Source organism: Salminus brasiliensis, chromosome 25, assembly GCF_030463535.1.
Source record: "Salminus brasiliensis chromosome 25, fSalBra1.hap2, whole genome shotgun sequence".
Classification (NCBI taxonomy): Eukaryota; Metazoa; Chordata; class Actinopteri; order Characiformes; family Bryconidae; genus Salminus; species Salminus brasiliensis.
In genome coordinates this window covers 20,756,528-20,772,742 of record NC_132902.1, presented here as the reverse complement: position 1 = coordinate 20,772,742, position 16,215 = coordinate 20,756,528, and the positions used below count along the sequence as shown (strand labels likewise).

Here is a 16,215-nt window from a genome sequence, read left to right as displayed (position 1 = left end):
TAATTATTTTGCTTCTCCTGTGAAAGTTATTTTGGAGATACAAGGTTTTTGCATGACAACATCAATATGGACAAATATGATTGTAGAATGAGTGCAAATTCCATCAATGGTTTTGCAAGTCATTAGTTTCATCTTTGCAGATCAAACTCCCATCTAGTTGGTGTGTGTGCACATTTGAGCTTAGTGTTAGACATACGGTCATACCCTCTTAAAATATTACATTGCGGTGTAGTGATTATTACCGCGGTTGTTACTCAACCCCCTCTAGCCCCCATGCCTGACATTAGGAACACTCCAGACAGTCCTATTCTATTGACAATACTTCTCTACAGGGACTAGACAAGCATTCGCGAATCTGCTTCCACTTACCTCATGGTGGAGAAAGCCAACAGACCAAAGAAGACCGTGTGTAGGAGATTGTAGGCGATGTCTGGCCGCATGCTGAAAGTTGACTCGTCTCCGTCTCCGGACGTTCGGACAGCTCCGCCCTCTCTGTAACCAGGTGAAGAAGGAAAGGCAAATGAATTAAACATGACCAGAGGAAAATAAAGAACTCAGTGACATTAGAAACCTGATTATTCCTCAGTCGTCTTTTTCGAAGAGGAGAAAGGTTAACCTGCTTATCTGAAATGAAGCTCTATGAGTATGTGCATATGAGCGAGCGAGCGAGCGAGGAGCCGAGCGTCTGTGTGGGTTACAGACAGACGGAAATGAGAAACAGGGTGGGAACAGAGGAGAGATTGTGGGTAAAGGACAGGCCTACAGCACGGCGAGACAGCAGCGTTATTTCTCCAAGATCCACACTTCATGTTTGATGGTCAGATTATTTTTCAAGGTTACCAGGTATATTTTGCTGAGTGCTAATAATCAACCAGGCAGGGGGAAGTCTGACTGGGTGAATATCAGCAGGGAATCCACGTGACCCTCAGCTTAATACACAACAGGGCCTCATAGAACCACAGGGGTAAAAGGTGCAGTGCAAGTTAAGTGGGTTTAATATGTTGTTTTGGTTTCTAGATCAAAGCTACACTATATGGACAAAAGTATTGGGACACCTGCTTATTCACTGTTTCTTCCTAAATCTAGGGTATTCAGACGATTCTCAGCCTGGCTGAGTCGGTGCTGGTTGGCCCTAATCTGCAGATGTTTGGTTAGTCAGTGTGGACAGCTGGAGAGAGAATCGAGCAGTGTGTGAGAGGTGGAGACACAGATTTTTGTCCTCCTGATCACAGTTCAAACCAGCCGTAGCTTATCAAACATTATATTATTTTTTTTCTCCGACTTGGAGGGTAAATCTAGTAGTGTATATTGGTCAGCAACTCAATCTGAAAGGGTCCCGTCAGTAGGCAATTAAAATTGAGCACGAGAACTGCTGTTTTTAGCCAGTATCTTAGCATTATCTTACGTTCCTCCTTAAATAAGGCAGCGGCTACATTCTGGCTCTAGTATATGTCGGACACTGCCGTACCATTTAAGGTGTAACGGAAATTTCACATATGCCTGCACATAGGGTAGCCTCCAATACGTGCTGTGCTACTCATGTCCAACTGTCTCTGCAGTCTGTGCCATAGACCACACTAACTCCGTCTACCCACCCATGACCTCCACCCTTGTTTTCGTGTTTCTGTCATTTTGGGTGCAGCTTAATCAGTTATTTTCTAAACAGCAATGAATATAAAGATCTAATCTAAAGGTCTAGTCTAAGATGATTAAATTTCCAACACAATCAAAAGACAGCAAAAAATGGAACCCCTAGCAGCCTGGTACGACTTGGTAGACCACCAAAAACTGCTCCCATCAGACGAACAGCGCTTAAGGCGTCTATTCTTTTCCTAAAGCTTTTATTTGGCAGAGGGAGGAGAAAATCAAGCTCCATCCAAGACAGCTCAGCGCTGTGGGTCTGAAAGGATGTGGACATGATTAAGAAGCTCTTAATGAGAATACATGGTGTGTTTGGCTGGTCTTGTCACTTCTTGGACGTTTTTGACTTGAATGGTCAACCTTAAGCAACCAGATCAGACTAAAATATGCCCTAATATAGTGAAAGCCAGAAGCCAGTCGATGTGGGGGGGGCTTATTTTGCCAAAGATATTACATCCTCCACAGGTGTAGTTTTCTCATTAGTGAATTATACAGTGTTGCTGGTTGAGGCTGATTGTTTGTTTATTTGTTTATTCGTTTGCTTAAGTGAGTACCTGAGATTGGACAGAGCGGCGAGTGCCAGCACGATCAGTAGAACGGAGAGAGTGCAGAGGTACGGGTAAACCAGCAAAGTGCCGGCCAAACGCTCGAACGTATCCAATGGCAACAAGCCAAAGGCCTCCTCACAGAGATACAGACTAGCATCAAAATCTCTGTGTGTGAGTGAGAGAGAGAGAGAGAGAGAGAGAGAGAGAGAGAGAGAGATGCAGAGATAGAGGATATATAAAAAAGCACCATATTTCATGATGTAGAGGTCTGAAACAGTTGTTACAGTGTTATGGTCCTGAGGGCATGGTGTAATCTGAAATAGCTGTAATATCGAGTGAATGAGTAGATTACACTGCGTTCCAGATGCCATTTTTCACAGGAGCAAGACCTTTTTAAATCACAGGGGATTAATGTATCCATCTAGTCTCATTGTAGAGCAGGAACCTGAATAAAACATTACATTAATGGCCTTGATTGATGATAAAAGGTTTAAGCCTGCAGAGGAGGGGAACTCCAACACAGAACTTACCTTGTGGCCCCCAAGCCGAACTTAGCCTTTATGAACTTGAAGATGTGCTCGTCGGATCTCAGCTGCAGGATTTTCTACATAATAAACATAACAAAAGAGGATGGATACGGTTTATGGGACTTTTTGGGGTTTATTGGATGTTTTACATTTTTTGACATAATGCGACTCTGGCAGATGGCAAATCCCTTTACATTGACTTCCATTGAAGGTTAAGAAGGGTTTTCCCCATCTCCTGTAAAGTTGGCATTTTGGAGATACAATGGTTTTACACGATTGTGATGAAATGTAAGGTGAAGAAGTGAGGCATTTCCAAAATGTCCTGAATAGAGAGAGAGGCTGAAGGTAAGAGTTGAGGGAGAGGGAGAGAGAGAGAGAGGGAGAGAGAGGGATTGAGAAAGTGAGAGATGACAAAAGAGCACAAGGCCTTGGGTGACAGTTAAAACTGGGCAAAAACGATGTTCCCCTGCAGGTTACAGAGAAGAGGATGTAGAACATGTCCCAGCGCTCACCTTGGCTGAATAATTGATGATGAAAGTTAATGTGAGGACCAGGAAGGCATGGAGAACCAGCTTCCCTACACGAACGACAAAACCTCCCGTCTTCAGCCCTGTCTGAGTCGCACACAGAAAATAGATAGTCAAGTCAAGTCCCGTCAACTTTTTACATTCATCACAGACAGGGACGAAATACTGGAATGCTCCAGAACCACTGTGCTACTTTTAAAGGGACCACATCCTACACTGTTCTTGCCTTCCTTGTCTTCCTATTTTGCAAACAATCTGAGGTCCACTTTGCAAGGGTTTCTGCCTTTCAATTCTCTATAAAGTCCCTACAAACCCTCTGGAGGCAAATCAAGTCTAAGGAATATCATCAATTTGAATCAGGAGCTGTCGTGTGCTCAGAGCAGCTATGTGGTCTAATGCGCTATCACTATGGCTATTGGGGTCGCGAGTTTGAATCCTGAGCCATGTTGCTTTTCCATCAGCAGCTGGAATCTGAAAAAGCACAATTGGCCGTGCTTCCTTTCCCCTCATCACTCTTGAAGGGATGCTGGCCGCCACAGACGTCTGTTAGCTGGTACGGCGGAGGTGGGGACCCAGCACTTTCCTCTGTGCGTGGCACCTGCCCAGAGATGCCACCTTGGCAGCAGTTTGAAAAGAGGTGGTATCAGAGGAGGCAAGTGGTAATTCCTAACCCTCCTTGTGCCAGGAGCATTGCTAGAGCCAGAGAGAGCTACGAATAAGTGGGTTAACTGGCAGCACCAAAAAAACAACAAACCCCCCCCCCAAAATTTAAATAAATAAATAAAAATTTAAGAATGACAATAACTAATGCCCACAGGGTAGGGGAAGGCAATAATAACTGCTACTATGCTGGTAAGACATAGACATATCAAAACCCCCATATGACTGCCAAGCACCTGCAGGCAGAAAGGTTTAGCGGAGTCCAGAGAGTGGTAAACCACTCCACTGTGTGGTGTTGCTTACTCCAACCTAATCATCAGTGTAGTGTCATAAGTAGTAAACCTTAACAGTGACCTCGTCACAACATCAACATTTGGATTGATCAAGTCAAAATACAACTTCTTAGCCACAATCAGCAAAGAACACCTTGCCAACTGTAAAGCCTGGGGGAGGATCTATCCTCTATCTAGGGTTGTGTTGCTGCCAGTGGCTCCAGCAATAATATATGAGTGGAAGGAAGAATGAATTCCACAAAATCACAGCTAATCCTGAAAGCAAATGTCAAACCACTTATTAAAAAACTGAAGCTGAACAGAGAACTGCCCATAGAACCGGATAATCATCCAACACATACCTCATAATTAAACACAAAATTACTGTTAATTTGCTAAATCATCACTTTAAGACTGGGTTCAGCATTCAGGTATGCAGCATTATGGTGAATGGACAGGCGAAGGTCAGTCTCGCACCTGGAAGTGTTTGATGAAGAGCACGGCCACGATGAAGCTGAGCACCAGAGAGCCCAGAATCATGGAGTTACAAAACTGGAGCAGCCACACACACAGCAGACTCACCACCTGCACCAGGTACAGAGACGTCACCTGCACAAAGACAGCAAGACACCCGTGAGGACATGCTTTTGGCTCGTTCACCCCTAGCATTAAAATGTGCCCTGCGTCTGTATGTTGCCCATATATGCATCATAGATGTATCCCTTAAAGAAGGATAATGGAGAACTGGTATTTCTTGCTCCTGAGCTCCCCCTAAAGTCATGAAGTGTGATCTGCGCTTTAAACTACTTAGAAAGAGAACTCGGATTTAAGTACTATACTATAAGGAGTTTAATAATATTACATTTTAATACTACATGCATTTATTAACAGAATTACAGAAAAATATCTAATTCTCATAAAATGCATTTTCCAAAAGATGTCTTTCATGATATTGACCCTTTAAGTGTGGACCTACTAATGGGGTTTTATATTTTTTAAGTGGTTAAACATAATTTGAAGACTGTTTTGAGTTGACCTTGAACCCTCTGGAGTCTTTTGCATACCCTCTTAAATTGTATTTAAAGGCACTTGCATATAAGATAATATCCACATGTTTCATACTCAAATGTTCTTTGTATAATTACACCCCATGTGACCTTCACTGTGTGAAGAGATAATCTAACACTAAACCTGTAACTGAGATTTTAGAAATGGCAAAAACATTCCTTTACTCATATGGACCAATAGTTTTGGTGCCTAAAATGGGTTCACCAGAGATTCAGCTTCACAAAAGTAGTGGAACGTATGAATACAACAGTATATAAACGACGATAGGCCGAATACGGCGAGAGGCAGTGTCACACAAACCCATTGGCGGGCGCATGAATATAGCCATTACAGACGAGAGGCAGATGACCGATGCACAAATCCATCAGTTAGACATGGCAAGAGGCAGAGACGAGTATCTCGAACCTTCTTCACAGCCTCATAACTCATGAATGTGAGTCACGTACAATCTGGCAATGAGACGCAACTGAAAGGCCGGGCTCTACAGATTCAGGGAGTGTTTGAACCGTATTTCTGCTTCTGGTGTGTTTCATCACAAATATATTAATAGAAACATTGAGAAACACAGAATCTGACACGCCAGGACGTTTCATAGACTCCAGAGGGTTAAGGGAGTGAGAGTGTGTGTATGTGTGTGCGTGTGTGTGCGCAAGAGTGTGTATTACCTGCTCAGCTGTCAGAAAGTCCAAGGCGTCGAGAGTAAAGATGAGGAGGGCTTGCACCAGCAGGATGAACTGATTAAACTGCCATGTCAGACAGAAGCAAAGTGTACAGACAAACACCAGCCACAGCACCACCCTCTGTGCAGAGAACACACACACATACACACACACACACACAAACACAAGATGTTAAACCCCAACTGCCCAGACACCCAAACATACACCAGCACATGAGGTCCCTGTCTCAAGCCCAGGTGCGGAGGAGAATTCTTCCACTGAAGCACCATCTGTCTGAAGGGCCCAAACAGACTGCTATCACCTCCACAAGAGAACAAACGTGTTCATCAGAGAATAAACACTTCGCACGCTTCAGCAAACGCTACAAACAGCTCTTTCATACTTCAGCCCGGAGTTTAGAAAAGGCATTCTTTGCTCTGACGCCACCTCATCTCGGCTCATGCTGCAAATCCACTTTTCCGAGGTCATCACCCCACTGTAAACTCATCTACACTCTTAAAAAATGAAGGTGCTTTAAATAGTTCTTTGAGCGTTTCCATCATTCACCAAGATCTTACTAAGAATTTCCGTACATTTGTTCCTAAGAAAAGACCTAATAAACAGTCTATCTCAGATTCTGGAACTGTTCACAGCTGTGCTCTTATAATGAAGGATCCCACTGTCCTCGTAAACTGAACAGATCCCAGATAGGTAAACACTGGGGAATGTCCAAAATTTTGCAAAAACTGTATAAGTTGGGGAATGAGGCTTCAGGTTTAATATAGAGATCTAAATTCAAAGTTCTTCACATCTCTGTTACGTACAGGTTCTTCTATGGCATTGCTTAAGGAACCATTTGAAGCACCTTTATTTTAAAAGCTGGTTCTACACTGAACGAGGTAACGCTGTGATATTTAGCCATGTTACTCCACTGCTGCGCTCTCTTCACTGGCTTCCTGTAGCTGCTGCCTGCATCAGATTCAAAACCCTGACGCTGGCCTACAAGGCCAAGAACGGACCAGCCCCTCCATACTTGATGGCAATGGTCAAAAGCCGATCCGCACCAAGAGCCCTTCCAGCTTTAAGTACGGCTTGGCTCGACCTGCCATCCCTCAAAATCCATGGAAGACAAGCGTCCAGGCTTTTTTCTGTCCTGGCACCAAAGTGGTGGAACGAGCTTCCCCTGGGTGTCCGAACGCCCGAGTCACTCGCTGTCTTCAAACGCAAACTGAAGACCCTCCTCTTCAGAGAATACTTGGACAAATAGCAGAGTACTATGGTCACCCTATTGACTTGTGCTTAGTAATGTCTAAACTTAGAGTATCTTTGAATTATTAGTCTATTCAAACTAGCTAAGGTTTTTCTTAAGTAAATAGCAAAGCACTTTTGTATGTTGCTCTGGATAAGAGCATCTGCTAAATGCCTTAAATGTAAATGCAATGTAAATGTATTCGGACTGCTTGCCGGTTAGTCACAAAGTGGGCGGTGCTCTCTGTAGGATTTTTTTTATCCCAACAAATTTTCAGACGAGTATTGTACAGCTATTCATGATAACTAGCTTATCCTCCATATGTGAGGGACCTACCAGACCACACCCACTGCTCTCCTATTGGCTGTGTTGAAACCCAGCCGATGACTAATGTGTTTGAAAGCACAGCAGTTAATTTTTCATGTTTAGTGTGAAAGCAGCATAAGGGTGTGTTAACACCTGTCAGCTTTGGTTCAATTAAAACCAACCCTGGTGCGACTGCTGTTAGTGCGGTTCATTAGAGTAGGTGTGAACGCTGCCTTTCCTACTCTGGTGTGCACCAAACAAGCAGACCTTCATTACGGGCGAGTCTCTGTGCAGACCTGCCCGCGTTTCTGTGCTTTAGTTTCTTCTGTCTGATGCTTTGGTTTAGCGGGGCTGTGTCCCAAACCATACACTACCACACTACTACACTACATGATGATTTACTACATTTCAAAATTAGAACTGTATTGATTAGGGTAGTGGCCTCAGTGAAGTACAGACTTGAGCGAGTTGAAATGCCACCACAATAAAGCTACATTTTACAGCTTTAACACACATCGTTCTGTGGACAAATCTGCATGTGTACATTATCAAAATCATGGTTTAATACTGCCATCAAGACAAAGACAGGTTTAAAGATCCAGTGGTTAGATTATAAGGATTACAATGTATATTTATTTTTACTATAAATATGTCAGTATGGGCACAAAGCAAACCAGGACTGAAATGTAACAGTGTATCACTTCCTTGCCTGGACAGAGGAAACCGAACTACTAGTATAAAGACGCCGTAAGAGTGTGTCAATTTTCTCCCCCTGTACCTGGTGGGCAGGCCTGAGCTGGGGTCTCAGGTAGCAGGTGATGGCAGCGACCTGTAAGGCGAAGAACGGCAGAGACCAGTTCTCTCTCAGGGAGATGGTGAACTCCACACGGGTGGTGTCTATCCTGTACAAACACAAACATGACAAAGCCGTCAGCATGCATCAATACCAATGCTGTTTATATAAATATATGAATCATTGATAGCAAGGCACAAATACCCACTGGAAAAGGTACCAGTCCATTGCAGGGTGGCCTATATAATGGAAACTATATATATTACAGTTAACTATATATATATATATATATAAAACTGGGGTATTCGTCCTTGGGGTCCGGGGGGTATTCGTGCCTTGCTTCCAATAATTCTGGGTAAGCTCCGAACCCACCATCCTTTCCAGGATGCAGTAAGAAGCGCATAACAAGATGGATGGATGGACAGATTACATAGACCCTTCAGTTTAGCTTCTCATTAATCATAATCATATACATCCATTAACAGCCTACTAACTCCAGCATATTACCATCTCTCTGAACTGATCCATGTGTTTACCTTAATAGAAAGTATCATGGGGCAAAATAAAAACATGAAACTACTAATACAATATAATTATTCTTAATTGCCATCAATTAGGCTAATGATGTGTTATCTAATCTATTGACCTATAGCTATGTTTTCCCTGTTGTACAACCTCGTAGGGAAAAAAATAGTCCTTCTGGCTTCCTGGCCACTTTCCTTAACCTCCACATATTCACATATTATGATTAGTCTTTACTGACTTTATGTGTCCATACAGCAACTGTAACTAAGTACTTAATCTTAAGCCTAATTAATAGTTAACTAATATAGAAGTTGAGGGCAATTAATAACTAATTCCCCAAATAAGCTTTTCATTTGCAGTCCAGTGACTGCAGTGTCTTATGGTTCAGCTCAGTGGAATTTTTCAAAAAGCTTGGTGTGCTGTCTTCAAATCCCCTCAGAATAACAATGAAGGCGCTGGTTTGTAAGGGAATTTTAATTGCTTGTGTGCGCACGCCTGCGTGTGAGTGTGTGTGGTACCTGTTGAGGATGTACCAGACTCCGGTGAGTGCTCCAGCCAGCCACGAGTCGCTAAGCATCCAGCTGGTGAGGAAGAGAGCTAGAACGTACACTGCTTGTAGAGCAAACACGGTGTAAATGTAGAAATAAACAGGCTCCAGGTAGTCCTGTAAATGTACATACACATTATATAGACACACACACACACATATACATATATATATGTATAAATATGTATAAATATGACAAAATCTTCATGTTAAAACAGATGCAGTCGATTACTTTGATGTTGCTGCCATAGCAACATCAGCCTACCTGAATGGGTAGGATTCTGTAGAGGATGCTTAGCAACACCTCTTGATAGATGTTCATGCGCTGCAGAATATTGATAGTCCTTTTAGACTCTGTAGTGTTGTCATTTACCAGCTCATACAGACCTGCCATGAACACACATACACACACACACACAGAAGAAAAACACAGCTTTGAGTATGGGCTCCAAGCTATACAGCTCTCCCTCACCAATAGCTATGGGGGTCTTAATAGTAACCTCAATACCAACACATATTCAATAAAGAAACATTGCTCCAAGCATGCTCCCAGCCTATTACAGCACAATGCCCGATCGCTCGGGCACGATAACGCAGCATCCAGAGAACAGCCATAGGCACTGTTGCCGCTACAGACATTCTCTTCTTGATGGGCAATGGCCTAATTGTAATGTTATTCCACACCGGAGCACAAGAGAAGCTCATTCCGAATAAGGCTGTTAAGGGATTAAGCTCATGCCTCTTCACACATAGCTTTGTTTTTTCCATCTGCCTTTTCTTTTCGCTTTGGTTTGACATAACCAACACACTCCCCACGGTTACATAATAAAAACACTCCCTCCGACCGCTCTCGTATTACATAAATGATAACGGAAAGCAGACAAAGTGGCCAGAGCAGCAGAACTGGTCGGCTCGTTAGTTCATTCATATTTCAGTCATTTTTCCATTTGCTGGGCGATTGAACTTGGAATAACATAAAGAACAAAGCCGATGCAGATTAACGGGGGAAGCTTTTGAGAAGTGCAGCCGACATTGAGAAGTTGATTCAAATATTACAAAAAGGAAACACACTCAATACTAGAAAGGCTGGGATTCTGTCAAAGCCATAACAGTTTATTTCTTTATTTAAATCAAATTATTTATTACCGAGTTATTCTACAAAATAGGTGCCATTTGCAAAAGCCACATTTTCAAAAGCTTAAAGCTACCAATCGTTTTAACATAATATACATGATATATACTATTTCCTAAAGAGTAGCACACTATTTATAAGCATATTTTTTTTAATTAAAAGAAGTAAGTAACAATTGCATCTAAATTGTCACCAAATAAATGTTTACTTTTTAACTTGATTGCTTTTATGTTATTATTTACATACTTTTATTATTTACTTACAAAAAAAAAAAAATATATATGTTGTTTGTATAATTGTATTGATCGGTTTGCATCCCTTAGTTCAACTTACCACCCTGTCACACTAGTGCTAGGGAATATGACCTCAAATCAATATCACGAGTAATTGAACATTTGACCCCGATTATGATTATTGATTTGTATAATCTGCTCCTCGTTGCTTCCATGTCACAGACTGGACGGGGCTGGATTATATGGCTACACACATGGTAGTATGTGTTAAAGGGAGAGTATATGAACACATACAAAGGAGAACAGCAGCAGTGTTAAAAAAAATACAAATAAAAAAAAATAATAATAATAAATAATAATAATATGAATAATAATATTAATAATAACAACATTGGCAAGTCTGCTTTGATTAGAGGCTCTGAATCATGTTGGGGTCATGTGTTTCTTTCCCCCTGCACTGTGGAGAGCACTCTGACGGCTGCATCACCACCTGGTACGGGATCTGTACTGCTCTGCAGAGGGTGATGCACCCAGCCCAGCACATCATCAGGGTTCAGCTTCTAAACCTTTTGGATTTATACACCAGCCGCCGTCTGAGGAAGACCAGGAGGATTTTAAAGGACTTCACCCACCCAAGCCACTTCCTGTTCTCACAGCTGCTCAGCAGCAGGAGGTACAGAAGCATGAAGACCAGAGCTGGCTGGTTCCAAGACAGCTTTTTCCCCCAAGCCAAGCTAGATGCTCACCTGACATTCAACTAACATTTAACTGAACATGCTGTTGTGTTAAATTCAACTGAACTCTACTTTTAATGTAAATGACTGTCTATTAAATGTAAACCTTTTTGGGTCTGTCCAGCTTAACTCTACCACCCCGACACACAAAATACATCAGGAAACTTTTAAGAAGCTTGGTGTAAAGGTTCTTTACCAATTTGAGGGTCTTACAACCTACAAACATGTGGTTCTTCTATTGCATCACTCAAAGAACAATTTGTAGCACCTTTGTTTTTAAGAGTCTAAGTAAAAATACATATAAGGGTTTCTATTTTGCTTTGAAGTACTGACAGTCAGTCTAGACATGCCCCAATATAGCAAAAGTTAGAGATCAGTAAACATGGAGGTGAGGGTTCTGTTTAAAGCCATTACACCTAAAACCATCTGCACAGTCAAAATGACCAACTCAACTTAAAATAACTCCACTACTGGAAGCTGTGGGTAAAACAAGCTCTCCGCTTTAGCCTTTTTCATCAAACTGCATGTTTTTATATAACAAAGCAAAAATCAGCCCGAGTGGACTTTGAGGATGCCATACTGTGAGGCTGCTACTGTGAACACAGACATGTTTTAAATTGGCCAACCAGCACTTCTAAAGATCACCAAGCCAACAAACGGCCGTACCTTCCTGTACAGATGGAGCCCTCAGCATCTGTTTGTAGTAGGAGTAGTAGAGGCCGCACTCCGTCCGAAAGGAGATCTCCCGCTCGACTTCCTGCCGTGCGAGACGAGACAAACGCAATGTCATCAAACAGGCAGAGGAAATAAAACAGCAACTCTGGATCCGTTCCTCACACAGCGTCTGTGCTGTATAAGAAAAAAAGATACTTATAAAGCCATGTATTATTTTCAAACGAGCGTCAGCATAAATCTTTCAGTGGGAAAGTCTCGCAGGAGATGCAATAAAAGTCCAGAGACAAATGGGTGCAGTAACTTTGTTGACTTATTAAAGGAGCCTATATGGTGACCCCTCTCAGTTCAGCATGACCATATAAACACTCTCAGACGTGCAGAACGCTGGAATAAATCTCCAGCAAAGTTCAGTCATCCTAGGAGCAATGAGGTGATATATAATTCCCCTAAGGAAAGATGTGAACTGGGGGCTAATTTCCAACAATATACCAATATTTTGGTTGGTGATTAACATAAAGATGAGACCATTGTAAAATTTACTTCACCAGTACACCCAGAAGGGCATGCACGAGACTGGTGTCAAGAGTCTGGCTGAGACTGAAGTAAGAGAGACAGCCAGAGAGTCAGACACAAGATGCACTACCTGAAAAACTCCAGATTAATAAGTCCAAATGTTTGTGGACACCCCTTCCAATAAAAGCATTTGGCTAGTTTAAGTTGCAAAAGTCCACATACAGCTTGTCTAGCCCCTGTAGAGAAAAGTACTGTCAATAGAACAAGAGATTCTGAAGCAATTTGAACCTATTAGCACCATCCCAGCTAATGCCAAGTGTGGTCTAGAAGGGAATGAAGCCCCCAACGTTGCAGAGCCATGGAGCAGTGGAACTGGGTTCTCTGGAATGATAGTTGGTGCTTCATCTAATACTTTTAGGGTTGAGTTGGGGATGAGGTGAGGAACATCCTGACCTCATTAATGCCTGTGTCATGAATGCCTGTAAATGCAGTCAAATCCTCACAGCAATGCCCCCCCCAAAAAAAAAGAAAAAAAAAAGACTTTCCTGGAGAGTAGAGACAGTTACTCCAACAAAGGCAGGATAGTTTATTTATTTTTATAGCCTTAATTTCAGAAGAAACAATGAATGAGCAGATGTCCCAATACTTTTGTCCATTTAGAAAAACCTTTACATCAGTAAAGGCACTTCTTAAGACCATTAAAAGGGTCACTCACATGTGTCCTCTGCATGTTCTGCAAGCTTCAACCATTCAACTGAAGGGTTCTTATGTGAACCGAAGAACCCTTCCTGGCACCTGCACTGTTACAAATGCAAATGTAATCAACTGCTTAACCATGTAGCTAAACACATGATCACACAGCTGTGTATGAACAGCACAGCTCAGCTTACGAGGGTTGACCCAACTTCGGCCTCAAAGTTCACAGTTTCGTCTTCAAAGTTTCTGCACAGTTTCATTAAAATGCAATGAAACACAAAGCATATACATATATCATCTCAAAACACAGAGCAAATGCATTATGGGTCCACCTGAGAAATAATAATGGAAAGTAATAAATGGAAAGGCCGAGCTCTAGAGGGAACAGAACCCATTACAAAGCCAGCACTAAAGTTCCTTTCAACTTCCAGCCAAAACTTTTTGACTCTTTTTATAAATGTAATTTACTATTTGGAGTGAATTTATTACACGACACAAGTACTGTATCAAAAATCGGAGAGATGCAGTAGGTACATATTTTAGACATATACAGGTATAAAAACAGGTATTGGAAACTTTGTTTCATGAACATTGGAACTTATTAGGTCAGAATAATGACTTTTCTTAATGATTTTGAAATGAATGAAATTAAGAGATGAATATAACGCAAAATCATATTTCACACACATACACATATCTTTGTCTTTCTTAATAAATTTAAACATGTGGACATTTGATCTTCATTTAATACTGGAATAATAATACTGGAAGATGGGGGCAACATAACTAACCAGCCAATATAACCAATAAAATGTCTTCTAAAAATATGCATCCTCAGTTATTACCACGTTTTTGTTTTTACGCCCATTTTGTACTGAACTGGTACCAAACTGTGAGGTCAACCAGTAGTGTGAACCAAACCGTGACTTCTGTGTAGCATTACACCTCTAGCATACAGGTTCTTTTTACATTAGATTAAGACAACATCAACAACACAGAGTGAACTGAGTGAGTGAACTAATAACTCCAACTGCCAGTGGTCAAAAGCCGATCAGCACCAGAGTCCTTCAAGCTTCAAGTACAGCTCGGCTTGACCCGGCATCCCTTAAGATCCACGGAAGACAAGCGTCCAGGCTTTTTTCTGTCCTGGCACCGAAGTGATGGAACAAACTTCCCTGGGGTGTCTGGACAGAGGCTCAAGACCCACCTCTTCCAAGAGTACTTGGGCGAAGTAGTAGTGTAGTGTTGAGTTTTCTGGTCTCTATACTGGCTTTTGTGTTTAGTAGTATCTAAACTTAGAGGTATCTTTGGGTCCTAGTCTGTATAAACTAGCTGAGGGTATTTCCTGAGTAAACAGAGAAGTACGTTAGGAAGTCGCTCTGGAGAAGAATGTCTGTTAAAGGCCTTAAATGTGACTGTACTCCAAAACTCCAACAGCAAAAAAGAAGGCACAGGTAGACTATTAAAAAGGCCAAGAGATAAAGAGTTCAAAAGACAGAAAAGCCAAGAAAACGTCACTAATAAAAAGTAGTAAGTAGAAAGGGAACAGCTCGGACGACAAGAAAATCGACAGACCTTCTGAAGCAGAACCAGCAGAACCAGCAATGAGAAGATCTTCAAGAACATTAAAAGTCATGTAAAGCTAGAGTGGACCCTCACTTTTCAATGCTGATACTTAAATGTTGCAAGCTTAAGAGTCTCACGTCATATTTGCAGATTAGGTAAACTGTTAGGAGGCCACATGCAGATGTTTAGAGGTTCTGGTGGTGCTAGATTCGCCTCTCCCTCACCCCACCTTTTGTAAGAGCAAAATCCCATCAAAGCGCTCCTGCTTACCTCCAGCTGTGAAAACCACAGCAGGTTCTCATGGATGGAGTAAACATACCAGGCATGGGACAGCCCCGTTACCCCTGCCACCACCAAACCTGCTGCCATGACGACAGCCTGCCAACAGCTCCAGACGGGAAGAAGCGTCTTCTGCTGAGAGTTCCGGGAGTTGTCAACCCACTCCCTCTTTTTCCAGAGCTCCACATGTGTTTTTCTTCCCAAGCTTTCCGAAGGCACCCCATCCTCAGAGGTCTGAAAATCGTTCTCCTGCACGCGTTTCCTCCTGAGTCTAGTCTCCATTTGAGATGTTCTAGCAACACTCTGGTAACAACTGGTTTTTCTTTCAGACTTCTTTCCGTCCCGCTTGACCATCCGTGAAGAAATCCAGCCCTTCGGTTGTCTCAGCCTTTCAGGAGGAGCTTGCTCAAAAAGTGCATCCAGAATTTCATAAGAGCTTTTAGGCGCCACTAAAACGTCCTGAAGAGTTTTGTAGGCACGCAAAAACACTAGCCAATGGAGCTGACCACTCAATACAGACAAACTGGGGTAAGACAGCAAGCACTGGATAAGCACAACTGGTGACCCCTTGGTACATTTATGGAAAAGGAAAAAGAGTGAGTTGGAAGATCATTTGGAAAAAGTTTAAGAGAGTTTGTTAAAGCGTTTATATGGGCTAAAACTGGAGCTCTAGCTCCAGGGTCTGCAGTGAAGTCCACTAGGTGCTATAACTGTCGTGGACATGACTTCACACACTGCACATTCGAGAGAGTCCTGGCTGCAGCTGTTTGCCATCACACACGGACATTCCCAGAGAGATATCAACCAGACTTCTGACTATATCTGAATAACATCAACACAACATCACTGATGGCCAGCACCCAGTTAGCACATGGGCGCAATGCTAACGACAGCGTGATATAAATGGCTCAATCTAAGCTAATCTGATGATGCTTTATACATCAGTCCTGCGGAAATGTACTAAATTATGGTGTACAAATAATAAGGTGGTAACAGCATAGTGGGTAACACCATTTGTTGGCACTGTTCCATTATCTGTTTAGACAAAAATACCACTGCTATACT

At 42.2% G+C, this 16,215-nt stretch overlaps 1 protein-coding gene across 3 annotated transcripts in view; it reads right to left on the bottom strand.

Annotated features, from left to right (window-relative positions):
- The window catches only part of dpy19l3 (dpy-19 like C-mannosyltransferase 3), a 64,116-nt gene that overhangs the window by 41,143 nt on the left and 6,758 nt on the right, over positions 1–16,215 (bottom strand). For 2 of the 3 annotated variants that reach the window (XM_072671674.1, XM_072671675.1), the window contains exons 4-13: positions 12,088–12,178; positions 9,588–9,709; positions 9,294–9,439; positions 8,236–8,359; positions 5,909–6,043; positions 4,653–4,784; positions 3,229–3,330; positions 2,720–2,793; positions 2,196–2,354; positions 370–492 (exon numbers count right to left, since the gene is read on the bottom strand). In XM_072671674.1, coding sequence (XP_072527775.1) covers positions 370–492; positions 2,196–2,354; positions 2,720–2,793; positions 3,229–3,330; positions 4,653–4,784; positions 5,909–6,043; positions 8,236–8,359; positions 9,294–9,439; positions 9,588–9,709; positions 12,088–12,178 — 1,208 coding nt within the window. Of the gene's footprint in view, positions 1–369; positions 493–2,195; positions 2,355–2,719; positions 2,794–3,228; positions 3,331–4,652; positions 4,785–5,908; positions 6,044–8,235; positions 8,360–9,293; positions 9,440–9,587; positions 9,710–12,087; positions 12,179–15,141; positions 15,520–16,215 lie in introns of those variants that run through there. The other variant, XM_072671673.1, reaches the window with a different exon arrangement.